Here is a 25,611-nt window from a genome sequence, read left to right as displayed (position 1 = left end):
CCTGGTCACACTGAAACGGAGTCCAAGTTTCAAACCATTTAGGAGCCGGCGCAAGTTAGCGGAGACTCAAACCTTTTGAATCCAAATTTAGGGGTTATTTTACAACTGCACCTGGGCACACTGAAAGCAAAGACTCACACCAGATGTGACCATATTGTAAATTTTTTGGCTTAAATGTTGCTTAAATGCACCTGGGCACACTGAAACTGATCGTCGTTAAATTCAAATTCAAATTTGGCAGTTAAATTCAAATTCAAATTTGGCAGTTAAATTCAAATTCAAATTTGGCAGTTAAATTATTTTTAAAAAATTTGTTTAATTCTAAAAAAATTCTTAAATACATATAAAAAATCTAAAAAATGTTTAAAATTCAGAAAACAAATTTAAAAATTTAGATTTTGCTTTCAAAATAATTAGATTTTTCCCCAAAGGATCCCAAATAAATGCCGCCTTCACAAAAAGTGCACATTGATTTCACCATCTTTTATTGATTCATATTTGTGTGTTCCATCAATTATATTTACATATTTAAATTGCATTTATAAATATTTTATTTATTTACGCCTGCTGCAGGGTTTTAACTAGCCCGGAGCCAAGATCCGATCACCGTCCTCCACTGCCATCGGGTTGAGATCTGTCATCCCAGCTGCTCGCTCCTTCCAGCTTTTTAATATAAAAAATCCGATTTTATAATACAAAATAATATTTTTCTAGGTCAAGGAATCATTTCCAACCCCATAAACCATATATATTCTTGATCAGCATCAACAGGGAATCTTTCTGGACATGTCCGGAAGAAATCGATTTTTTGGCCATTTTTGGGAAATTTGATAAGGGGTTACATCATTAAAATTAGCAAAATGACCGAAAATTTTGATTTCTTAAAATTTGAAATTTGGTATGCAGTTTTTTTAAATTAATAACTAATAATAACTAACACAAAACTGCTTTCCGAATCGAAATTAATGGATTTTTCGATTAGTTATGATATATTTTAATTGTTACCTGCAAGGGTATACAAACTTTGGCTGGCCAAAGTTAGCTTTCTTTCTTGTTTTAAAATGTAATCCTCTGATCCAATTTCAAACTGCAATTTAACTTTCCCAAGTCATCTTGTTTTCGTGTTTATTTTGTAAAAATAAAATAGGTAGATTCAACTTATGCATATCAACACATTATTTTTTGTGGTTTGTGATGGCTCTTCTCATGGCTCGCCATAAGGCAGGTTGATATTGATTATGAGATCTTCCTTCAACTGATGATATCAACAGCAAAGGTTTTCGATTTTCATCAGCTAGACGCACAAATTGAGCTTCCTCCGGTTTCGAGCACAGGCGAGGATAAAAGAAACAAAGCGATGTCACAGACTGAGGTTTTGATGTGATCAATAACTGTTGCTCTGGCTTGAAAACCGTGCCTGATTCAGTGATTTCAGAAAATTCCGGTTTTTTTGATACCGTTTCCTTAAAATGTGCAGCTTTTGCTGTTTGACAAATTGGAAGTTGCGGATACTGTAAGCAAAGAGAATTTTCTGTCGTTGTAGAATCTGTCGATGTTGTTGAATCCGTAGTCGAGGAAGATGATGTTGCTTCAGTAGTCGTAGAAGTAGGAAGCGCTGTCGATGTTGTTGAATCCGTAGTCGAGGAAGCTGATATTGCTTCAGTAGTCGAAGAAGTAGGAAGCGCTGTCGATGTTGTTGAATCCGTAGTCGAGGAAGATGATGTTGATTCAGTAGTCGTAGAAGTAGGAAGCGCTGTCGATGTTGTTGAATCCGTAGTCGAGGAAGATGATATTGCTTCAGTAGTCGTAGAAGTAGGAAGCGCTGTCGATGTTGTTGAATCCGTAGTCGAGGAAGATGATGTTGCTTCAGTAGTCGTAGAAGTAGGAAGCGCTGTCGATGTTGTTAAATCCGTAGTCGAGGAAGATGATATTGCTTCAGTAGTCGTAGAAGTAGGAAGCGCTGTCGATGTTGTTGAATCCGTAGTCGAGGAAGATGATGTTGATTCAGTAGTCGTAGAAGTAGGAAGCGCTGTCGATGTTGTTGAATCCGTAGTCGAGGAAGATGATATTGCTTCAGTAGTCGTAGAAGTAGGAAGCGCTGTCGATGTTGTTGAATCCGTAGTCGAGGAAGATGATGTTGCTTCAGTAGTCGTAGAAGTAGGAAGCGCTGTCGATGTTGTTGAATCCGTAGTCGAAGACGATGATGTCGATTCAGTAGTCGTAGAAGTAGGAAGCGCTGTCGATGTTGTTAAATCCGTAGTCGAGGAAGATGATGTTGCTTCAGTAGTCGTAGAAGTAGGAAGCGCTGTCGATGTTGTTGAATCCGTAGTCGAGGAAGATGATGTTGCTTCAGCAGTCGTAGAAGTAGGAAGCGCTGTCGATGTTGTTGAATCCGTAGTCGAGGAAGATGATGTTGCTTCAGTAGTCGTAGAAGTCGGAGGCGCTGTCGATGTTGTTGAATCCGTAGTCGAGGAAGATGATGTTGCTTCAGTAGTCGTATAAGTAGGAAGCGCTGTCGATGTTGTTGAATCCGTAGTCGAGGAAGATGATGTTGCTTCAGTAGTCGTAGAAGTAGGAAGCGCTGTCGATGTTGTTGAATCCGTAGTCGAGGAAGATGATGTTGCTTCAGTAGTCGTAGAAGTAGGAAGCGCTGTCGATGTTGTTAAATCCGTAGTCGAGGAAGCTGATATTGCTTCAGTAGCCGAAGAAGTAGGAAGCGCTGTCGATGTTGTTGAATCCGTAGTCGAGGAAGATGATGTTGATTCAGTAGTCGTAGAAGTTGGAAGCGCTGTCGATGTTGTTGAATCCGTAGTCGAGGAAGATGATGTTGATTCAGTAGTCGTAGAAGTAGGAAGCGCTGTCGATGTTGTTGAATCCGTAGTCGAGGAAGATGATATTGCTTCAGTAGTCGTAGAAGTAGGAAGCGCTGTCGATGTTGTTGAATCCGTAGTCGAGGAAGATGATGTTGCTTCAGTAGTCGTAGAAGTAGGAAGCGCTGTCGATGTTGTTAAATCCGTAGTCGAGGAAGATGATATTGCTTCAGTAGTCGTAGAAGTAGGAAGCGCTGTCGATGTTGTTGAATCCGTAGTCGAGGAAGATGATGTTGCTTCAGTAGTCGTAGAAGTAGGAAGCGCTGTCGATGTTGTTGAATCCGTAGTCGAGGAAGATGATGTTGATTCAGAAGTCGTAGAAGTAGGAAGCGCTGTCGATGTTGTTGAATCCGTAGTCGAGGAAGATGATATTGCTTCAGTAGTCGTAGAAGTTGGAAGCGCTGTCGATGTTGTTGAATCCGTAGTCGAGGAAGATGATGTTGCTTCAGTAGTCGTAGAAGTAGGAAGCGCTGTCGATGTTGTTGAATCCGTAGTCGAGGAAGATGATGTTGCTTCAGTAGTCGTATAAGTAGGAAGCGCTGTCGATGTTGTTGAATCCGTAGTCGAGGAAGATGATATTGCTTCAGTAGTCGTAGAAGTAGGAAGCGCTGTCGATGTTGTTGAATCCGTAGTCGAGGAAGATGATGTTGCTTCAGTAGTCGTAGAAGTAGGAAGCGCTGTCGATGTTGTTGAATCCGTAGTCGAGGAAGATGATGTTGCTTCAGTAGTCGTAGAAGTAGGAAGCGCTGTCGATGTTGTTAAATCCGTAGTCGAGGAAGCTGATATTGCTTCAGTAGTCGAAGAAGTAGGAAGCGCTGTCGATGTTGTTGAATCCGTAGTCGAGGAAGATGATGTTGCTTCAGCAGTCGTAGAAGTTGGAAGCGCTGTCGATGTTGTTGAATCCGTAGTCGAGGAAGATGATGTTGATTCAGTAGTCGTAGAAGTAGGAAGCGCTGTCGATGTTGTTGAATCCGTAGTCGAGGAAGATGATATTGCTTCAGTAGTCGTAGAAGTAGGAAGCGCTGTCGATGTTGTTGAATCCGTAGTCGAGGAAGATGATGTTGCTTCAGTAGTCGTAGAAGTAGGAAGCGCTGTCGATGTTGTTAAATCCGTAGTCGAGGAAGATGATATTGCTTCAGTAGTCGTAGAAGTAGGAAGCGCTGTCGATGTTGTTGAATCCGTAGTCGAGGAAGATGATGTTGCTTCAGTAGTCGTAGAAGTAGGAAGCGCTGTCGATGTTGTTGAATCCGTAGTCGAGGAAGATGATGTTGATTCAGAAGTCGTAGAAGTAGGAAGCGCTGTCGATGTTGTTGAATCCGTAGTCGAGGAAGATGATGTTGCTTCAGTAGTCGTAGAAGTAGGAAGCGCTGTCGATGTTGTTGAATCCGTAGTCGAGGAAGATGATGTTGCTTCAGTAGTCGTAGAAGTAGGAAGCGCTGTCGATGTTGTTGAATCCGTAGTCGAGGAAGATGATATTGCTTCAGTAGTCGTAGAAGTTGGAAGCGCTGTCGATGTTGTTGAATCCGTAGTCGAGGAAGATGATGTTGCTTCAGTAGTCGTAGAAGTAGGAAGCGCTGTCGATGTTGTTGAATCCGTAGTCGAGGAAGATGATGTTGCTTCAGTAGTCGTATAAGTAGGAAGCGCTGTCGATGTTGTTGAATCCGTAGTCGAGGAAGATGATATTGCTTCAGTAGTCGTAGAAGTAGGAAGCGCTGTCGATGTTGTTGAATCCGTAGTCGAGGAAGATGATGTTGCTTCAGTAGTCGTAGAAGTAGGAAGCGCTGTCGATGTTGTTGAATCCGTAGTCGAGGAAGATGATGTTGCTTCAGTAGTCGTAGAAGTAGGAAGCGCTGTCGATGTTGTTGAATCCGTAGTCGAGGAAGATGATGTTGCTTCAGTAGTCGTAGAAGTAGGAAGCGCTGTCGATGTTGTTGAATCCGTAGTCGAGGAAGATGATGTTGATTCAGTAGTCGTAGAAGTAGGAAGCGCTGTCGATGTTGTTGAATCCGTAGTCGAGGAAGATGATGTTGCTTCAGTAGTCGTAGAAGTAGGAAGCGCTGTCGATGTTGTTGAATCCGTAGTCGAGGAAGATGATATTGCTTCAGTAGTCGTAGAAGTAGGAAGCGCTGTCGATGTTGTTAAATCCGTAGTCGAGGAAGATGATGTTGCTTCAGTAGTCGTAGAAGTAGGAAGCGCTGTCGATGTTGTTGAATCCGTAGTCGAGGAAGATGATGTTGCTTCAGTAGTCGTAGAAGTAGGAAGCGCTGTCGATGTTGTTAAATCCGTAGTTGAGGAAGATGATACTGCTTCAGTGGTTGGAGAAGAAGTCGTTGTTGAGGAAGCTGCCGTCGTTGATGTGGAAATGGCTGTAGTTGTAGAAGTTATTGAAATCGCGCTCGGTGTAGTTGGATCCTCTGTTGTCGTTTGACAAACTGGCAGCTGAGGATACACTGTACAAATTGGATTTTCTGTAGATAATGTCGTTGGATCGTCTGTTGAAGTTGGCAGTGCAGTAGATGTAGTTGGAGTTCCAGTTGAACTCGGAATAGCAGTTGATGTTGTTGGGCTGCTAGTAGAGGTAGGTAAAGCTGTAGATGTTGTTGGGGAAACAGTTGTTGTAGATGCTGTTTCTGGCGGCTGTTGAAATTGGTTGGGATCATACTGTCCATAGAGTCCATATGGCCCATAAAGTCCATATGGTCCATAGATTCCATATGGGTCATAACCAGCTGAATTCTGGTATACATTTTCCCAATAGTTATTATAATAGTTATTTAAGTTGTTTAGATAGTCATTGTATTCATTTTCCTGCTGACTGCTAGTCTGTGGCCGCTGGTTATTGTTATTGCCCGGATTGATTTGAATGCCGGTAAGACGAGTAAACAAAGTAGAGGCATCCCAGACAGGTATTCTTATTTTCACTGATTGGCCCCTAGCTTGGCTAGCCAGAAAAATCCACAAGCTGATAGTGCTTAATTTCATTCCGAGCAGAGATTAGCCTGCGCCCAGGTTAGTCTAGAACTGAATTGGTAGCGGCTAGCCACCTGGAGTTTTATACATGCCAAAAAAGTCGTAAATTCAAAATGACACTCTACACAAACAATAGGCTGGGTAAATCTAATTTAATAAATTTGAAAGGCTTATAGATTTGGTAAGAAGGAATGAATTCAAGCTAGAGAATAGCTATCACAGATGATGCTAATTTGTTCTATACTAACCACTTAGCTTTGGCCATGCAATCGGCGCATGATTGGGGTGTGTCTACTGCTTCTGGGGACTTCTTTAAAACAAATTCTATTACACTAGACTACAAATTTTAGGTCGAATTTTGATTTAGATAAATATAATAGCTACACAGAAATTTATTTGTAATATAAATAATAAATATAAACTGCTTAAGATATACCGCTAATTGTAAAAGGTCATCAAAACTAATTGAAATAATTGATGTATCACTGTTAACTCCATTTATAAATTTAAAGATAACCAATAGATTGTGTTTTATTGCTTATTTGGCGAGATCAGTTTTACCCAAAAGTCGGACTCATTTTAGGAGCAAATCTAAAGTTTCCCAATGGATGTAAGTTAGTGTATTTGGTAAAAGAAAGTCCATCAGCAACTTGTATGTTTTTTCGTACTTTTATTGAATTAATCAATCGTCGTATGAGTTAAATTTCCTAGCGTCGTAAGCGAAATAAGGAGCTGGCTGAGGCCTGCGGTAGATGCCGCTGTATGGGATATACAAGGGCGAAGCCTGCGCCGAAGAGGATGCTATAGCTGTTCCACGAACGTAGATTGGGTTTGAACTGATTCGGTGCAGATCGTAGGGACTGATCGGGGAGTTGGGCACATAGTGGAAGGGAAGTGGCGTCGTGTGAGCCCGGCCTGGATTAACTGCATCCACAGTGGTGTCCGTATTCGGGGTGCCCACTGCATCCGAAGTCATCGTAGAAGGCGTCGTGGAAGTGGTCACAGGATTAACTGCATCCACAGTGGTGGGAGTTGAAGCCGTTGTTGACGGATTAACTGCATCCACAGTGGTGGGCGTGGAAGCCGTTGTTGACGGATTAACTGCATCCACAGTGGTGGGCGTGGAAGCCGTTGTTGATGGATTAACTGCATCTACAGTTGTGGGCGTGGAAGCCGTTGTTGATGGATTAACTGCATCTACAGTTGTGGGAGTAGAAACCGTAGTCGTAGAGGTGGTAGAGGTTCCAGGAATGGCGTTCGAAGTTGAAGTTCCATCATCGGGCGTCGTTGGAATCGCAGTTGATGTGGCTGGAGCTGGAGTAGTTGTTGGTGTTGTCGGTGCTAAGTTGGAATTGGGGCCATAAGGTCCATAGGGACCGTAAAGGTAATTCATGTACTGAACGTACTGCTGGTACTGCTGGTTCTGTTGGTACTGCTGATACTGCTGGTACTGGTTATAAGCCGCCTGAGCTTCGTAGTACTGCTGCAATTGGCTATAATATTCGTATAAGTCAGCCTCATCTTGGGCAGCATTGTTATTGTTACTGCTACTCGAAGAGCCAGGACGCGCTCCACCGCCTCCGGCGAGGGCCGAAATAAAGCCTGCCGGTGAGAGAGGAATAGTTATGGTCTGGCCACAGGCCTGGCCGGCCACCAGGAAAAGCAATCCCAGAGTCGTGATCAGCATTGCGATGCTCCGGTTAGTTCAGAACTAAGTGGCCAGTATAATATGCGAAGAGTTTTATATAGTCCGTCGGGTGTCATAAATTGAAAGCGACAAAAGACTGGACTGGAGCATGGGCCTCGAGCTACGGAATTGGGAATGTAGAAGATTCGAATTTGCGATTTGAATTTTTATTGCCTCACAGAGCTTAACAGAAAGCGACCACCGCATAACTTAGCAGTCTGATGACCTGTCATAATCAGAGTTCTACTTAACGGACCCCTATTACCAAACCTCGCTAATTTTCTAATCATTCTTGTGGTATAAATAAGGCAACTTTATTGATCTCCACTGATTGATGCTCGCTTAGCCAACTCTGTTGTAATATCCAATCGGTCTATAGGCGGGTCTATAATAAACATATCTCACTGGCTGTCTATAATAGACCACACTGCTAGGGCTTTGGGGACGAGCCACTGGGGGACGGGTTGTGGTCTGCTGAAGAACTTTATTCACCGGCTGCTCCGCCCCATCCAGATCGTACTTGATGCGCGATCCGTTTTTAAAGTCTATATAGTCGTAATCCTCGTCGTTTCCAGGAGCCTTCAAATCCTTTTCCACCGCTGGCTTTCGAGTTGTGGTGGTGGCCTGGGCGATAAAGTCTGCCAGCATGGCGGCTGAGGGTGAACTTGCTCCGCCACCAGGTTGCTGTAGACCCTGTAGGATTCCCTGCAGGAACTGCTCGCGTACCAAGTCGCTAGCTGGCTGGCTGTTCGTCGTCTCATCGGAGAGGGGCAGCTTCATGTTAGAGCTGGATTGCGATGTCTCGTCCAGGGGTCTTCGAACGGGTATTCCGGGCAATGGGGCACCAACCTGTGGCAGGCCCCCCGGATAGGATAGTAGGAGCAGCCATGGTATCGCGGTTCGCATCTGTTCCTGCTTGGAGTCCAGGGCAGCTGCACCCGACCGGAGACTGGTCACAGCCAGTAAACACAGTAGAAATCCGATTACTTTCATATCGAAACGCGTTTGGCCATCAACTAAGACTGCCCGGGCATTGGGTTTGCATATTTAGGAGATATCTGCACTCGGCGAGACATAAATGCTAATTTCGGTCCATTAATAAGTTGGCGATCAGAGAAATCGATCGCGTCTCTCTTTTCTTTCTCTTCGCGCTTTTGTTTACCCATTTAATTCGATTTAAATCTGTTTATAAGAGCTAAATCAGCTAATATGATAACGCGTCGGAAGCCGTCAGCTTTGGGAATGTTTTTCGCTTTGGCGAATGTGTCTTTCTCCAGCGAATCTGGTTTCGGTTGATGATGTTGCTACGGATACCTCTAGTTGAGATCAAAGCTAGTTTTTCATTAAAAACAATTTAATAATAATAAATGTGGATTTCTTTCAGGGTGTTTATGACTTTACTCAATTTATAGGTTTCATAAATATTTCTATTTCTTTCCCACGAACTGAACGTAGGACCCTGGCTGGTCCGCTTGATAGTAGTTATCATATGGGATATAGACTGGTGCTGGTGCTCCCACATTCGATCCAAGAACATAATTTGGAAGCGACTGGCTGATCAGATTACTGGCCACCAAGCGGAAGGGAAGAGGCGTTGTGTTAGCTCGTACTGCCGGAGCAACTGCCGTTGAGGTGGTGTCCGTATTCTGGGGAGCCACGGCAGTGGAGGTCGTTGGAGATGGTGTCGTTGTGGGCTGGGTTGCCACGGCTGTTGATGTGGTTTGTTCTCCAGTCGATGTGGGAATAGCTGTTGAGGTGGTGGGCGTTCCCGTAGAGGTTGGAATCGCAGTGGATGTTGTGTCTGTGTCGGGAGCTTTGGTGGTCGGCGGCGGTCCATGGGGTCCATGAGGTGGGTAGCCCCCAAAAGGTCTATAGGCCCAGTAGGCATAGTAAGCCGCCTGGGCTTGGTAGAACTGCTGCCAGTAATTCTTGTAATAAGCATTCAGATATGCATCATATTCCGACTGGCCCTTGTCCTTATGGTGACTGCTGCTTGAAGAGCCAGGACGGGAGCCAGAGCCACCGCCTCTGATGTGTATAGTGGCCAAGTTGGGAATACCAAAATGGGACAAGTCTCCCAAGGACTGACCCGTTAACAGAAGAAGTAGGCCCAAGGTCTTAATCAGCATGGCGAAAACTAACTTAGAACTGAAGAAGTGATGGCAGATCGCCGCAGTTATATACAACCTTTAGGCTGTAAAAAATAGTGTTCTGAATTTTAATTTCTCTGAAACATGAACTTTGGCCAAATCTCCGAGTTAAATATATATAGTCTTGGCTAATGAATAGCATAACTTAATAACTTAATGAGCTTTTGTAGGGCCTCAAGACATCTTGGGTTCTAGTATCCCCATTTGAATAACTTATCTATACTAGCCACTGATTGACATGGATTTAAAGTAGGCCTAGCCAGTGGATATTTTAAATAGGCTCCTAACTTGGGTGCGTAGAAATTTCGATCGGATGGATGCCACTGGTCGATTCGATGGTTTATTAAAATATATTCCAGGCTGTTAACCCAAAGAAAATGCCAAAAACCAAGGTTGGCTTCGTTATCAAATACCTGATCTCATGTGGTCAAAAGTTGTCTCGTTTGATGAATAAATATTTACATTTGAATACACCCTCGAGGGTATTATAATTTCAGTCAGAAGCTCGTAACGTAGTGGAGGAGTCATATCCGATCCTTTCAATCATATATATTCTTGATCAACATCAACATATTGATCACAAAGACAGTTCATATTAAAATAAGAAATATCAAAGACAACACAAATATTTAGTTAATCCAATAGGAAATTTTAATTTTTTCTTTCTCCATAGCTGCTAAATACACCACGCATTTCACAGATATCCACTCTAAGCCATCTATTTTAAGAAGGAAGAATTATAATTAAATTATGTAAAGTTCCCACAGACTTTTCCTAATCACTCACCTGCCACTCGTCCTCGAAGACGGGAAAGCTCAAACTCTGCATATTGGTTAAGTGAGCCTGGCTAGATCTGAGATTTCGTACCAGCATCCGTCGGGGCACATTCTGTCGAATGACCTGGACCCGCGTTCTAGGCACATCCGCTCGACTGCCAGCCACTGGGCGGTTGTAGTCAATCCTATCCTGCGCCAAGTTCCGGCGATTACCAAGATCCCTTCCTTGAGGAGTCAGAAAGTGGACATTGGAGCGACGGTCACCTCGTCTTGCGCCGAATCGAAATATCTTGAATATTTTTCGCAGTGAAACATCATCATCATCATTGTCATCGTCCTCATCGTCATGGCTATGCCTTCTCTTAGGACCGCTGTCGCCTCCCAATTGGATAACTTGAATACTGGAGGAGCCTTGGTCCGTTGTGATGTTCTGACGCTTCAAATAATCCCTGATTTCGTCCGGTAAGTTGGAGTTTCGATCTCTGTCATGATTGTGTCCATTGTCACTTCCCAATTGAATAACTCGAATGCCATCCGCGAGGTTGGAGTTTCGATCTCTGTCATGATTGTCTTCGTTGTCACCTCCCAACTGGATAACTCGAATGCCATCTGGGTACCTCTCCCTATGTTTGTGTTCTGGCTTGGGCTCTGAATCCTGAGACGATGTCAAGAAAAATATCTTTCCGCCACCAGGTAACTCAAAAGCCTGGTTGCCTTGTGCAGCTGTAAAGCTGGCTTGGAGGATCAAAACGAAGCCGAGGTAGGCGACTAACATGATTCTGGATTACTTGCTTAGTTCCCGAGTTCGAATTCAGACTACTTCTTGAATGACCAGCCGCTGGACTTTTTATACTGGGAGTATAGAGATTTATCTAAATTGTTATTAATGGTTCAGTTTTTAGGGTTTTTATGCGTATTAATTACATCTTCCTATAGGTTTCTAAACAAATGCTGGTTAGCTAAACAAAATAGTAGAGACAATTCTAGTCAAAGTTGTGTAACAAATAATTAATGGGATGTATAATATCTATCTGCTCAGTTCTAGGAAGATGCTGAATGTATAAATATAATGAGATTAAAGCAAATGATACTTCAATGGCTTTGTGTAAAACGTATGTCGCTTAAGATATATAATAAGCTTAAATACTGGAAGGTGTAATGATTTATAATTAGTTTAAATAATTAAGGCAGTATTTGTTCTAAAATTCAGCTAATGCCATAGGTTTCTTACAAATCCCATCATCACCTGGAAAGTGAATTCTTTTTGCCATCTGCCGAGCTGTTATAAAAAAGATTTTATCATTTGGACACTCCACATTGTGGATAAGCAGCCAGCTGGCTTTAAGCAATAAAAAAAACTCAAAAAACAACCAAAATGAACCGTTAGACCAGCAAGCTAATCGGTGACGCCGATCTAAGCGAATAAAACCGCGCGACTAGTAACTTCGCGGGGCGTGTTCTGAGCTGATTTTAATAGCCGAATAAATTAGCATGCTAACTTGGCGGACTAACTGCGGTGACTAGACATTTTCTCGGGAGATCTTTTGAAATGCCGGGCAAACTGGGTTAATGTTCAGTGGTTCAATGGTTCGTTACCGTTTTTGGCAATAACTTAGGGGGCGCGATCGCATTTCTTTTTGCGAATAGGACAAGTATAAATAGCGCAGGTGCTGCCATCTGTCAATCAGTTCGAAGCAAACACCTTTCATACCATGAGCACCAAGTTGGTTCTCTGCCTATGCCTGGCGCTCTGCGGAGCCCTGGCGATGGCCCGCCCCCAGGAGGAGACCCTCGGTCAGGAGTCGAGTGTGGAGAGCAGCCAGGAGTTGAACAGCGTTGAGAACGACGCGGAGACCGATCCCTCGACCTGGCGCAAGCTCTTCGGCAGCGATGGCAACCTGGTGGTGACCTTCCCGCAGTCCTCTAGCTCCACCAAGAAGCCCAAAACAACGACGACCACAAAGCCCTACCCGCACTATCCGCACTACCCGCCGCCACCACACGGCTATCCCAGCTACCCGAGCTATCCCTATCCTAGCTACCCCTATCCTCCGTACCCGTTTCCTCCTCCGGGTCATGGACACGGAGATCACGGCGGACATGGAGGCGGACATGGCGGTGGACATGGCGGCGGACATCATCCTCCCACGACGACCACTACTACTACTACTACAACCACCACGAAGAAGCCTCATCCCACTCCTCCCGGACACGGCCACCACACACCTCCCCCTCACTACCCTCATTTCCCGATCTACCCCCCCTACCCACCACCACAGTACTTCCCACCCTACTACCCACTGCCGCCGCCACCCCCACCACCACGACCACCACACCACAATGACTCTGACGAGTCCACCGAAGCGCCGATCAAGCTCTGCAAGAAGTTCTTCGGCCCATCCTGGTGCATCTCGCGGTAGATAGCCTGCCATCCATCTGACACTCATTAAAGGCTCAATATTTATTTATTTATAAAATCAATTTATTAAACAAATAAAAAATTGGCATACAAACACAAGGATTTAATTTTAATCTTAAGATTTATAATGTTCTATATACGTTTTATGGAATTTCTGAAACAATTTGGCATTGCAAGAGGAGTGTTTAGCAGTCTGTTCTATTCGTAAGTTATGAAGGCAAATATTTAAATATATATTTAGCCAAATGTAAAACATTTTCTGCCCAATCTGGAAGTTTAAAGTTTTTATTTTGAAATTTTTTATTTACTTTGTTGACACTTGAAAAAGACAGCTCGAACTTGTCAACCCAAGCTCTGAGATATATTCATTCAGTGTGGTCCCAGAAGACCTGTTCATATTGTTAAAAATTCTTCATAAATTCTCGATTTGCATTAGGCAGCGCCACAGGTGCCCTGGAGATTCGTCTCTAATTGACAGCGACAGCCTCATTAACATGATTGTCGGCCGCGGAATCGGTGTAACCAAATGTTTTGTTTGTCTCCCGTTTAACATTTCCAAAACGCTCGCGGCACACTTAACATATTCAAATTGTATTTGGTGGTTTGGGATGTGGCCATCGGGAGAGATGACTTCACCGCCAGCTGAGGTGGCCGAGCGGCGTGGAGCTCATTATAGAGATAAACTTCGATAAACAATGGCCGATGTCTGTCATCCGGGGGTCGGCTTATTTATCGGGATCTGGCCTGCACGCAGACTTTCTGGCGACACTAATTAAATGTCCGCCCGCCATTACTAAATCAAAACAATTCCCAAACAGGACAAACAACAGCTCCGAGATGCAGATACTCGCACAAAGGCCAGACGACCAGTTAACTATTTTCTATACAACTTAGCTCCGAGCTCCACGCGGCGGCTCGTGTTCCGAAAATCGTAAATTTCGGATGTTGTTAAAAAAGTTTTGGCAGCGGCATAAATCTGCGGCCAAGAGGGCAACAACAGCCACGGCGAAGTCGGTTCACTAACGAGCCAAAATCGTTGACTGGAAATCCTTGAGTACAGCAATAATGCCTATAAATATGCTGGAGGAATTGTCTGAGCCCCTTTGTTGGATTCAATTGAGTCAAAGGCAAAACTTTTCCGAAAACCATGCGAAGGTCAACAGCGCAATTTGTTTTCCTCGATGGGGATAGGGATGTGGTGATCCGATGGCTCAGATCTAGAGTGGAGCAGCCTTAGCTCAAGGTGGGCCGCAATTACCACTGTTTGCGATGCCTCCGAGCGATCCATCCATTCCGGGAATCGAGGGAATCGAAGATGGGTTATGAAGTGCCGCGAAGCCTGATTGTCCAAACAGAGAACACGTAATTACCCAGCATCGCTCTCAGGAGGGGGGCGCAATTACACGCAGATTACCACGTAATTTATGAAATATGCAGTAACGAATAAAGCGCTGTAAAGCACGTATACCCCGGACCCCATAAATATGCCAGCCGGCTTAGCCAGCTGCCCATAAACTATACATTTGCCCGGGCCATCCTACGGCGTCCATTCGCCGTTCAAATGTAAATAGGCCCCCTGCCAGCCTCTTGGCCAACTGGCAATTCCATCTTGACTTTGAGCCTGGCAACCGGCGGAAGTACTTGGAGCAGCGGAAATACAAATGAAGCTGGCCATATCAGTGGAACTTACTTAGCCAACATTTTTATGTCATTTCGCATTGTTAGGACAACTTTTCGGCCAGAGAAAGGAAAGCGTGGCCTGGCCCGCGTGCTTTATGCGCTTAGAGACAGTTATTAAAAATTTGATCTTCCTGGAAGCCCCCTCAGAACGTACTTAAATTGGATGCCTCCCAAAACGGTTAGGGAAAAAAAAGAGCGCCGTCGAAATGAAACAAATTCCCCTTGATTCGTTTGTGTAACGTTTTTGCTGCAACAAATTGCTCGTCAAATTTTGTACATTTCTGTATAGAAGTCGAGTGTGTGTGTGTATGTGTTTCAAATATAATTTGCACTCAACAAATAAATCGCCCGTCCCTCCTTCAGCCAGAACCCTCGTCTCTACTTGGCCATTGTTCGCGACAATAGACGTCTGCGTATGGCTTTTCACTTTAATTGTGTGAAATTATTTTGAAAAAGTGTTTCGCTTTTCATTTTGTTCTGCTCCCTCTTTATATATATATATACATTTTTTTTTTTTTTTGTTAACGATTCGTTTAGCACAAGGCCATATTTATTTGAATGGCAGCCTTTTAATGTCGATTTTTATTGTGCGCTTTATAGACACAAATTGCCTAGACAAATGAGACAGGGAAAAACAATTTATGGATACGCACACTACCCTGAAATATATACATATATATATTCGACGGCGGGAATATTAAATACATTACGTTTGATGGAAGAGCTCTTCGAGTCCTTAGCAAATATAATTTCATACTTATGAATTTCTTTTGCAATTGAGGTTTTAATTAAAAGAAGAATCGCAGATCTCTGTATAGGTAGGTGAACGTTAATTAACATTGATGACCCAGAGGCTCGCTTCCTGACCCCGTCATCCCGGCCAGACGGCATCGTTACCAAATTTTATGTGCTGGCCATCCTTGTGGCCCATTAGGTCTATTTTCCTTGGCCACATTTACGTCAGAAGTGATTGTAATGAGTTTTTGATATTCGCCCAATGGCTGGAACTCCCTTCAGGGCTGACCAGGCCACTCCAGGCGCTTCCTGTTCTTGTCAATTTGAAAATGGCCCCATTTCGGGCCGACTGTCGGAATGTCAGGCTCGGACACAGTTGGCTGTCAAACATAAAAAATGGCAACACAGAAAATATATGTACAGTCCTGCCAGTTGCTGTCGAAGTAATCAAAATGTGGCCAGAGAAATCAAAGCAGCCTAGGATAAATACTGAATTAAATATCAGCAGGATATATATTCAGGCAAATTTAAAGGGCCGTTGAATTCGGATCCCTGCGGGTTTTTCACTTCCTTGGCGCTAAGCGAGGAGTTTAGGGAACACCACGTTTGGGGTTTTGTTTTCGCCGAGGGCTCGCCAACAAAAACAAAAGTCGTCTAAGGCAAAGGCGCCAAAGCGAAAGACACACACACACTAATACGCAGCCAGGCGCTGCACACGCACACATAGACACCCTGAAGGACCTTGGTACCTCGCGGTTTTCCTGTCCTTTCGCTTTCACTTTCGCTGCCCCCTCCACTGGCGCTTCTTTTTTTTAATTTCTTTAAGAGCTAAGCAGAAATGGCGAAATAAGCATAATTTCAGGCGCCATAAAAACAAAGGCAGGAAAAAAATAAATTCACACAATTTGAAAAACGCAAACACTCAACACGCCAGCCAGGCTCTACAGACTACAGCTGCTTAGCTCCGCCGCTCCACATTCAGACCTAGCTCCCTTTCTGCACTGTGAGAAAGTAAAAGAGTTTTAAAGTGTGAAATAAAAGCTAATACTTTAAGCGTTCTTATAGATATTTAAACCAGATGATAGATCTTATTCCTTGATCCTTATGAAGTAAAATCTACAATTAATAACAATTTTCTCACAGTGCCCCTGCTGTTTCTGCAGCTGTTTAATGGCTTCCCCTCTCATAGTGTAGGTGCAAGTACGCGGGTGTGTGTGTGGCCAACATTCTTGGTTTTCCTCCTAGTGTTGGATGAGGATGAATTAAAAAAATGTTTACGACTCGACCGCTTGATTTTCAGCACATTGGTAAAAATAGCCGGGGCCAAGGAAAAGCTGGAAAACAAAAACACAGAGCGTGGAGGAGACCATAAACCGAAAGAATGTGCAGAAGCACACCTCCCCATTAGCAGCCGCTGCCCTTCATCCACACTCGCATTCCCATCCTCGTCCTTGTCCACCGAACCTGCTGTGGCCATTACACAGCTGAACCGAAACCAGACCAAACCGAAGCGAATGTGTAAGTGTTTGTGGTGACGGTTTTTGGGTTACGCTTAAATTTCACCCACAAAGTGGATAGCGGAGTGACCGAGGTGGAAATTTATTGAGTTGGCCAGGCATAGATCTCACTTTCGAGTCTGTAAACTTCAACGAAAGTAATACTTAAAAATATTTATTCAATTGATTTATTAAGTGTAAGGAGATATATATTCCTGATATAACCATTAACTGATATTCATAATTGAAAAAATACCACGCTCTCATTACCTTTTCCAAAGACCTCAAGCATTCTCTCCACAACAAGGACTCCCTCTTGAGTTCCCTCAGAATTTCTCTGTTTTATGGCCATCTTATAATTTGTAGAGACTCATCAGCGAAGGCAACTCAGAGTCAGCTTGTGGTAATTTTTATATCTCTCCAGCTTACTCCTCCCTTTTTTGATTCGTTGTATTTTTTGGTTGGCCCCAAAGTTTTAATTATTTCATCGGCGCTTGAGGGCGCCCCACCGAATGGTCAGCATGTGCGGTAAATGAGGCTAGAATTTCCAGCTAGGAAAACAATTCAATAATTGGCAATCGTACGGCAGGCAGTCGGAGAGATATAGAATGGAGAGGAGGCTCAGGATAAGCCCGAAAATTAATATTGAGTAACTTCGATGGCTGCCACGCGAACTCGATAAACAGGCTAATTAGTTTCTGCTCTTCGCCAATGAGATTGTAATTAGCGGTCAGCTGAACTACGGCCCGACTGGGCTCGGACTCGTTACCGGAATGAATAAATTGTTGCAGTGCCGCCAACGGCAGCATTCTGAGGTAAGTACGCTTAACGAAAGTACCCGCAACCAATTAACGGTCACACAACCCCAGCGAATGGCCAAAGCGTGTTGCAATTGCAGTTTAATTGAGCGCACGGCCGTCGGTATAGTCGGTTGAGGGAGGGTCCTTTGGCAGGGACATACAAAATTCGTCTCGATAAATTTCAGGACACCACCCCTGGCATTTGACAAATTATTAGCGGGTTTTTGCGTGGACGGGCGAGCGTGCGGCTTTGGCTTAAATTTATGCGCCAGCCCGCCTTACAGGTAACTGCTCTTCAGTCTATTAAATCAGTTGTGGAAAAGAACTGAACGAATTATTTATGGCACGCATTTAGGCAGTGATAAAATATGATAAATGCCCAGGGAGGTTGCCAAGATCCTGGCACTAGGCCCTAGGATGCACCATCTCCCCGCCATTATCTGGGCCCCTCAGCTGCCTCTGCCACATGCATAATTTAAGACAAATTGACTATAAATCAGACACCCGAACATTTTCGGCTGCCTCAGCCACCTTAACGAGTGGGGGGAAGGGCCCTTCACAGAAAAATTTGGAGTACCAGCGACAGATTCGACATCGGCCTGCGAGCGTGTGCTGCACACCTGGACACAGGTGCCACAACAGCGACACATCTGAGGCGGGCGAGGCAGGGGAGCTGGGAACCGCATGGCCCATTGTGATGCCGCAAAACAAGCGCCAGGCAGCCACATAACGGCAGCAAACCAACAATTTATTTTAAAATGTTTTTATAATTGCGATACCCTAGGCTAAAAGCCGACCCCAACGATTTTCAGAAGGCGAGAAAAATCTGAATATGGGAGAAGGCAATTTGTTGTGTTAAATAATTAATATTAAAGATAAAAAGTGAAATAAATACTATGATAAATTAAAATATTGTCAAATTAATACATTATTATATCGCAATTAAAATATGACCTATATTTGGCATTCTTCATTAAAGAATAATTAGCAAGATGCCTTTTTATGGCATTGCTATATTCACTCTTTATCTGCTTGGAACTTAGACTATCAGTGTCTTCAACTGATTAAATATAAACAAATAATAGGTGAAGTGCAGTGAAGATCAGATCAGATCACAGATCTTTCTAGAAATAATAAACTGCCTTACTCATGCATGGTTGGCACTTTATCAATGTTTTTTTTTTTATGAGTAATTGATTAATTAATTGATTAATTGACCTACGTCACTAGTTTTAACGCCCACAAAAACCTATCAGAGTGTCTAGTATAGTTCGCACGTTAATAAAACTGTTTCGTCATACAAAGTTTTCTCTTTCTAAAAATAAAAGACCCCCAATTTCAGCCAGTAATCATGAATGTTTACTACGATTGTGGCATGCCAATCAACTATTGATATAATAGACATTTCCAGACTTGTATTTAAATTTTTTATATTTATGATATATAATATCACACAAAAATTGGCTAAACTCTAGGAAGGCTCTGGTAACGAACCTAGACAGACTTTAAAAGTCCTTTTTTATCGAAAAACGGCAAAAGCACCTTCATGGCATTGGCATAATACGGATTTATGAAGCTCTTGTAACGCTGGGCATCAGCCTCGGGACCTGGGGCCAACATCATTTTCATATTGGCATCCTTGTCGGTGGGCATTAGGATGGCCAACATCAAACCCATGGCGTTGAGCGGTCCTAAAGCGAAATAATTGAAGGTCAGGCTTAGAAAGAGTTCATTCAAGGAAAATTAATATTAAAAGTTGGATATTAGTAAAATTTTCAATTAAAATATATCAGTTTAACGGCTTAATTATCGATTTTAAATCTTTATATATACCTCCTTTTCATATACAAGTAGTTGCCATTAAACTCACCAAAGAATCCGTACTTTAGCATCATGATATGGGTATCTCGCAGGGATGGAATGGGCTTCGAGTACTTCAGGAGCTTGAGGCACTCGACCAAGCGTTCGTGATAGATCTGAATAAAGTGATCGAACTCTTTGACCTTAATGTCCAGCGCGGCGGATGTGGTGATCAAATACCAAAGGTCCTGGGCCGGAGTGCCCCACTTGCCCATCTGCAAGTCCACAAAGATGGTCCTGTCGATTTCGCCGTTCTCCTTGTAGGTGAACATGATGTTGTTGGACCAGCAGTCGCCATGATTCAGCACATTGAACTCGCTCTCGTCCACCTGGTTAAGTTTTAGGGCTTCCTCGAACACCTCCTGTGGGCTCCACACTTTGGCTATGTACTTGTCGACGTGCTCCATTCCCCACTCCCTCATCGCCTTAAAGAGCTGCACTTGACGCATCTCGTTCAGCTTCTCAAAGAGATCGCGGCTCTGCTCATTGTACATGGACATGGAGTACATCTGGTCAAAAGGTCCGTTGATCTCTCTGACCACAGCAGAGGCGGCATGGAGCTCGGCCAGTTTCTGGAGCACTCGTCTCATATGCGCCATATCTAAGCCCTTGAGACGATCGGCGTTTTTGAAGTTCTGACGACTTAGGTCCTCAAAGACCAGTGTTATAAGCTCAGCGGTGGACTCCACATGAAGACACCTGGGTGCCAGCTCAACGTCCAAGCCCGCCTCCTTGTAGAGCTTCGCGTATTGCGGTATATGCACCTCGTACATCTTCTTTTCTTTGGGAAACAGGCTCATGCCAGCAACCACATCCGCTCCACTGTCCGCCTCCAGCACGGTCTTTAGGATGTACGAGACTTTCTTTTCGCTGCCATCTAATTATAATATTTAAATAATAATAAATAAGAAATATTCGAATATTGCTAATATATTAAGATACCTTTTAGCAATACATCCACAACAACCCTGATCATAATGGAGGTGTAGTTCTCCCCGGGCGCTGTGGCCGCAATTGGAAAGAACTTGACGATTTTGTCAAAATTCGGAACATCCTTTTCGAGAATCGGCAGGAAGTAGTCCTCGTTGACCCACTTGGGGATGTGCAAATACTCGTTGGGATTTACGGGCTTTTCCGAGCTGCTGTTCGGCGACATTCTGAGTCAGCTGCAATCAGAAAAGTCTATTAATTGTCAGAGAGGGGAAACCATGAACGATCCAAGATCGAAGCAAGATTAAAATTTTGCAAGTTTTTTTATTGTCAAGTCATCTTGATAAAGCACATTCTCATCACATCACAGCCATTTCGTTTAAATAAGATTCCACTTAATATATTCCGAAATTTAGGTAGATTTTAAGCGATTTTCAGCGTGCAACATAAGATGCAATTCTCCCACAAATCGGGGTTTCCTTCAATTGTTATTTATTACTGACCGACTTTTGAAAGATAACTAATTTCAATGAAGATAATCTTGGGTAGCGAACAGTGCCGTAGTGTGTCTGGCGATTTCTACCGACAAACAAATACTGAGCATTCCGCTGGAATCCCATTCATTTTTATACCCAAAGGCGGAGCGCGCGACAAGTGAAATTGTTGTTGTGCTGTTATCTGATAAACGGGGTTAAGTCTAGGCGGCATAAAAATCGGTGATGGGGGGGAGGAACGGAACTAAATTGTCGCAGAACAAAGTTTAACAATGAAAACGCATATTCGCTTCCTTTATCTCACTTCGGTGACCCCTTCGAAGCTATATTCATAATTGTGTGCAGAGAAGGCAGATTTTCGTTATCATAAGTGATGTGTAGGTAAGTGTTTTTTTTTTTTTTTTTTTGTTTAATAAGTGATAAAGAACGTTGGAAAAAAACAGAATGACTGCCAGAAGTTGTACGAGCTGTAAGTTCACACCTTCAGACCAAAGTCTGTGCTCTTATTATATTTTTAGCATTTTAGATAAAGATTTGCCAAAGATCTTTACATAGTTAACCAAGTTTATTGATTTTATTAATATTGTTATTTCACGTCTTCATTATTTTAAATAAATAGTAAGTACATTATATTATAAGAAAGTCATACAAAAAGATTTCTTAGGGCAAAATAAAACCCAAAAAGGGAACCCAGGTTTCGTCGTGGAAAATCTATTGCGAAACCAATGTTTCGGCTTCTGGCTAAATAACAAATACATCGTATTTACTTGAATTGATCGATAACAACGATGCAGCCGCTTTTGCACAATTTAGATTTATTTTACTGATTTTGATTGCCCATTGCTGGTTTTATAGTTTTGTGTATTCCACACCTTGTTTACGTTTTTGTTTATAATTGCCGTACAAAAGAACAAAAAAAAAAAAAAAAAAAACAAACGACATATAAATCTGCCGGAGAATACGAGGAAAAATGATTTTTTAGAGCGGGGCACGTGCTTGTCAGCTATTCCCCAGGAATCCCCGTTGGGGCAACCCCCACATCCGGCCAGGTGCTGCAGCTGCTGTCCCCTGCACGCAATTAATCACCTGGCTGGCGACCCTAGCGAATGGAAAACGCTGTCCCGAAATTCAATTTCCCAGCCAAAACAGGATCGCTTTTCCCTTATGCTAAAGGCACCGTGGGGGAAATATCGAGATTTTTTAGATTATTTTTTAAGATGAGCGAAAGTTGATCTCCAGTAATATTTAGTTAAAGGATATTATAAATGGAAATTAAACACTACTATAAGTGGGTCATTGAAAAGAGTTATAATAAACCTTACTTCCTATAGTTGAATCTCGGGAAATCCATATCATATACTTTCATTTTTTGGTAGCTCTTTATTTTTAGGTATATTCAAATGTGAACCAGGTAATTAACTACTCGTTTCCTGAATATATAAGAACATTTTCCCAAATAAAACAAATATAAACACAAAATATTCCACCGTCCAGGGAGCTGCATTCGAGACGAGGGCTATCAGCTCGGCTCGTTTGCCTTTCAGAATCTGCAAATGTCTAAAGCCGCTAAATATGAGCGCAGTTCCTCCAGCTCCTCCAGCTCCTCGCTCCTCGCGCACTCGAGTGGCTGAAGCACCTTTTAGACAGCAGCCAGGCACTTAATTTTGCGCACTTTTTAGCAGTTGCCGGTCGGGCCAAAAGCGGAATCCCAGCCCAGAGCCAGAGACCCAGGCCAAGCCAAGAAGCTGGCGCGTCAGTCAAAGTGCAAGTGGCACTTGTTGCCACTCCAAGCGTGCGGCACAAAACGGAAGCCAGCGTTCTTCTACGGAATTTTCCGCACCGCCCTGAGCCTCTCATTCTTCTGCCTCGTCACTGGAAAACTAACCCTAATTGCATCTACGTTGCTTGGCCAACATTCATTCATTTATGGAGCGTAGAAAAACATAGGGCAAAATGTATTTTCGGTTTTCCCCCAGGTAAATTTCGCTCACACACAGATACTGTAAATAACAAACATCTCATGGTGCCCCGGCAATTATTTGCCCAAAAAAACATGCAAACGGATTTTCCAGAAATCGTATGAGAATTTTGCTGACAGGTCAAGGGGGGAGCGGTGAAAGAGCTCGAGACACTTGGCTGAAGTCCGGTTACTCTACAAATTAAAAGTTCTGGTCCGGCTGCGGCTCCCCAAAGAAACTATAAATTCACAGAGAGAAAGTTTACAGAGAACGAAAATTGTGGGGAAAAAAGGGAATAAAAGTCCTGATTTAAGAACAAATAGCGCTTAGAGTTAACTTTAGAATATAATATATATTAGTGATGGGTTTTTAGCCTGCATTTGTAAAGCTAAAAAGTAAAAGCTACCACATTTCTCTCAGTAGTTAAATACATTTAACTAGAATTTCTGATGGCCACAAAACCCATGGCAATTTGGTTTTGTCCTTGAGTCTCCCCAAACACACTCACACACACACACACACTCGTGCGGTATCGATGAAGGACATGGAGAGCCATATGAAGTTCGTAGGCCTGCTGCCTCGCCCCTATGCTGCATTGTGTGCAAGGATGTCCATGCAAGCCTGTGTCTGTGTGCGCCATTTCCCAGGGGAAATTTATGTAAATAAAATAACAAATAAAATTTACAATTTTACAATCATGTGCACGATACTCGGTCTGCATTCGGCGAGTCCCTCTTTCATTCATTCATTCATTCAGTTGATTTCGTTTCGAATTCAAGCATTGCACAGCCCACTTCCGCGTCCTTTGTATTCCGTGTGTGAGTATGTCTCAATGGGTTTATTTTCTCGAAGAAAAGCGCGGAAAATCTTCCGTCAAGGCCGGGCACTCCATTCTGGCCACTTGTCAATATCATTAAGTGTGTAGGGGACTGGCAGTGCCGTCTAGACGGTGACCTTAGAACTCGGGGAACAATAGTTATGCAATCGGTTTGATGGGCCCGAAGAACAAACTTTAATTGCTTCGAGGCAGGAAAAGTTTTTTAATCATGATTTTGCGCATTTTACAGATGTGCGAGCTTGGGTATTTTTAGGTAGCAGCCACACACAGCACACACATGAGCCCAAGGACTAGAGGAATTTTCACACTCAACTAGATGTGTAATAAGCACAATCCCCTCTAATGCCCACCCACCCGCACCGTCGAAATGGATTAGAAACAACTTTGTCTGCGCCAGAAAGTATGCAAATTTATTAAAATTGAGCATTCAATTTATTTGCAAATGGCTTGCCATATATATTCATCCGAACGAACAGCTTTTGCCTTGTTTTCCGTTATCCGTTCTCAGGACTTTGCTTTTTTACCACACAACCCCCCCATATATGTACATATGTGTGCTGGCAGCGGGCGGAAAAGTTTAAGGATAACTGAAATGTACGCACGAAGGCGCCAACATCTATTAAGCTCCAATGGAGAATATAATACATTATACATATCCCATATACACGCACACATTCGTGCACAACTCGTGTGTGTGTGTGTGTTGCCCGCACAACACAATCAATAATTATTTCCATATCATTAGATGCCAGATCGCAAAATGAAATGCAAGAGCAAAATGTATGAGCAAAACAAAAAGTCGTAGATTCCGCTTCTATATTGGTTTATGAATCACCGACCGGGGCTGAGTGCCTGCCTTCCAGCAAAGTTGAAATTTTCTATTTTTCTTCTTGTTGGTTCCGCCAGCTGCTTCTACATTCCGGCCAAGAAAGCTAAAAACAATCACGGGAATTTGTTAGCCAAAATTGTTTCTATTAATTTAACAGGAAGCGTTTTGTGAAACAACCTGCGTGGGTCGCTCGAGAATTGTTTTCCTTTCCACCGGGTTCTGCTGCTCTCCTGGTTCCTCGGTCTAGACTAATGCCCCACACACATGTGTGTGTGTGTGTGTGTGTGTGTTTGGCACCATCAAAGTTGAAATTTAAATGAACCGACAAAATTAAGTTCATTTCCAATTAAGGCAAATGCAGCAAGGCGACCAAAAAGAAAGCCCATAAATAAAAAAAGAGAGGAGAATGTTGCAAGGGAGTCGCGACTACTCCATACTGTGAGGTTACAAAATTAACAAAAAAAAACGAAATTTTAATATATTTTTAAGTTGAAAATGAATTTATAGTTTAATCAAGTATTTTGTGAACATTTTAAGTAGGATAATTTGGGTTTATCAATAGGTCATTTTGTAGTAAAGTTGTGATTAACCCATTACTAAGTTACAACCAATAAAATATTTATTTTAAATATAATAAAAATGTTTTTCAAATACTTAATTAAAAATCAAAAAATAAACTCTAAAAACCATACACCTTTCATCTCTAAAATACCCCTTAAAAAGAAACAAAAAGAACGCTGGAAAAGCCATAAAAACAAGTGGGGAAAACACGTGGCAACTGCCAGCGAGAAAAACAACCTACGAAAAGGTGAAAATTTTCTGATTGCCCGTGAGTGCTTGTGTGTGTGTATGTGTGTTGAGTCTCTTGAGGCGACAAATATGCACAAGAGCACACACACAAACACACATGTCGACACATTAAAGCTGATTTTGCAGCTGATTAAAAATGAATGGCAAGCACATATACACACAACACTGCGTATACGCAATGTAATACATTATTCAATGGAAGGCCTTGCAATGGTCGCCTTGGATAAATTGCAATTAGAACAATGCGCATCATCTAGCAGCAAACACTTGAACAATTCAATTATTAATAAACGAGCCCCTTGTTGTTGT

At 42.9% G+C, this 25,611-nt stretch overlaps 6 protein-coding genes across 6 annotated transcripts; 1 reads left to right on the top strand and 5 right to left on the bottom strand.

Moving 5' to 3' along the window:
• Positions 1-1,175: 1,175 nt before the first annotated feature.
• Positions 1,176-5,852, bottom strand: LOC121502876 (mucin-2). Its single transcript, XM_041776860.1, has 3 exons — positions 3,931-5,852; positions 2,827-3,390; positions 1,176-2,424 (listed from the first exon to the last, which is right to left on the bottom strand). The coding sequence occupies exons 1-3, from the start codon at positions 5,850-5,852 to the stop codon at positions 1,176-1,178; spliced, it is 3,735 nt and encodes a 1,244-aa protein (XP_041632794.1).
• Positions 5,853-6,522: 670 nt separating this feature from the next.
• LOC108076563 (uncharacterized) lies at positions 6,523-7,532 on the bottom strand. The gene has a single exon (XM_041776861.2). The coding sequence runs from the start codon at positions 7,525-7,527 to the stop codon at positions 6,523-6,525; it is 1,005 nt and encodes a 334-aa protein (XP_041632795.1). The 5' UTR covers positions 7,528-7,532.
• Positions 7,533-7,834: 302 nt separating this feature from the next.
• LOC108076565 (uncharacterized) lies at positions 7,835-8,525 on the bottom strand. Its single transcript, XM_017169475.2, has one exon. It carries the CDS (start codon positions 8,518-8,520, stop codon positions 7,870-7,872), a length of 651 nt encoding a protein of 216 aa, XP_017024964.1. The 5' UTR covers positions 8,521-8,525; the 3' UTR covers positions 7,835-7,869.
• Positions 8,526-8,916: 391 nt separating this feature from the next.
• On the bottom strand, positions 8,917-9,656 carry LOC108076566 (uncharacterized). Its single transcript, XM_017169476.2, has one exon. It carries the CDS (start codon positions 9,654-9,656, stop codon positions 8,955-8,957), a length of 702 nt encoding a protein of 233 aa, XP_017024965.1. The 3' UTR covers positions 8,917-8,954.
• A 2,498-nt stretch (positions 9,657-12,154) lies between these two features.
• LOC108076567 (uncharacterized) lies at positions 12,155-12,901 on the top strand. The gene has a single exon (XM_041776863.2). It carries the CDS (start codon positions 12,166-12,168, stop codon positions 12,871-12,873), a length of 708 nt encoding a protein of 235 aa, XP_041632797.1. The 5' UTR covers positions 12,155-12,165; the 3' UTR covers positions 12,874-12,901.
• A 6,095-nt stretch (positions 12,902-18,996) lies between these two features.
• On the bottom strand, positions 18,997-20,956 carry LOC108076606 (uncharacterized). Its single transcript, XM_017169521.3, has 4 exons — positions 20,877-20,956; positions 20,386-20,609; positions 19,454-20,320; positions 18,997-19,274 (listed from the first exon to the last, which is right to left on the bottom strand). Exons 2-4 carry the CDS (start codon positions 20,597-20,599, stop codon positions 19,078-19,080), a joined length of 1,278 nt encoding a protein of 425 aa, XP_017025010.1. The 5' UTR covers positions 20,600-20,609; positions 20,877-20,956; the 3' UTR covers positions 18,997-19,077.
• Positions 20,957-25,611: the final 4,655 nt, after the last annotated feature.

The sequence above is a fragment of the Drosophila kikkawai genome, chromosome 2R, assembly GCF_030179895.1.
Source record: "Drosophila kikkawai strain 14028-0561.14 chromosome 2R, DkikHiC1v2, whole genome shotgun sequence".
NCBI lineage: Eukaryota > Metazoa > Arthropoda > Insecta > Diptera > Drosophilidae > Drosophila > Drosophila kikkawai.
Note: the sequence above shows the minus strand (reverse complement) of the source record. Positions and strands in the feature narration are given on the sequence as shown.

Coding starts and splice junctions, on each gene's coding strand:
- LOC121502876 (XM_041776860.1), bottom strand. CDS start 5,852: ATGAAATTAAGCACTATCAGCTTGTGGATTTTTCTGGCTAGCCAAGCT. Junction 3,391..3,930: donor TCTACGACTACTGAAGCAAC/ATCATCTTCCTC, acceptor TACTTATACGAC/TACTGAAGCAACATCATCTT. Junction 2,425..2,826: donor TCTACGACTACTGAATCAAC/ATCATCTTCCTC, acceptor GACTTCTACGAC/TACTGAAGCAACATCATCTT.
- LOC108076563 (XM_041776861.2), bottom strand. CDS start 7,527: ATGCTGATCACGACTCTGGGATTGCTTTTCCTGGTGGCCGGCCAGGCC.
- LOC108076565 (XM_017169475.2), bottom strand. CDS start 8,520: ATGAAAGTAATCGGATTTCTACTGTGTTTACTGGCTGTGACCAGTCTC.
- LOC108076566 (XM_017169476.2), bottom strand. CDS start 9,656: ATGCTGATTAAGACCTTGGGCCTACTTCTTCTGTTAACGGGTCAGTCC.
- LOC108076567 (XM_041776863.2), top strand. CDS start 12,166: ATGAGCACCAAGTTGGTTCTCTGCCTATGCCTGGCGCTCTGCGGAGCC.
- LOC108076606 (XM_017169521.3), bottom strand. CDS start 20,599: ATGTCGCCGAACAGCAGCTCGGAAAAGCCCGTAAATCCCAACGAGTAT. Junction 20,321..20,385: donor TGTGGATGTATTGCTAAAAG/GTATCTTAATAT, acceptor TATTATAATTAG/ATGGCAGCGAAAAGAAAGTC. Junction 19,275..19,453: donor GCTAAAGTACGGATTCTTTG/GTGAGTTTAATG, acceptor ATTTCGCTTTAG/GACCGCTCAACGCCATGGGT.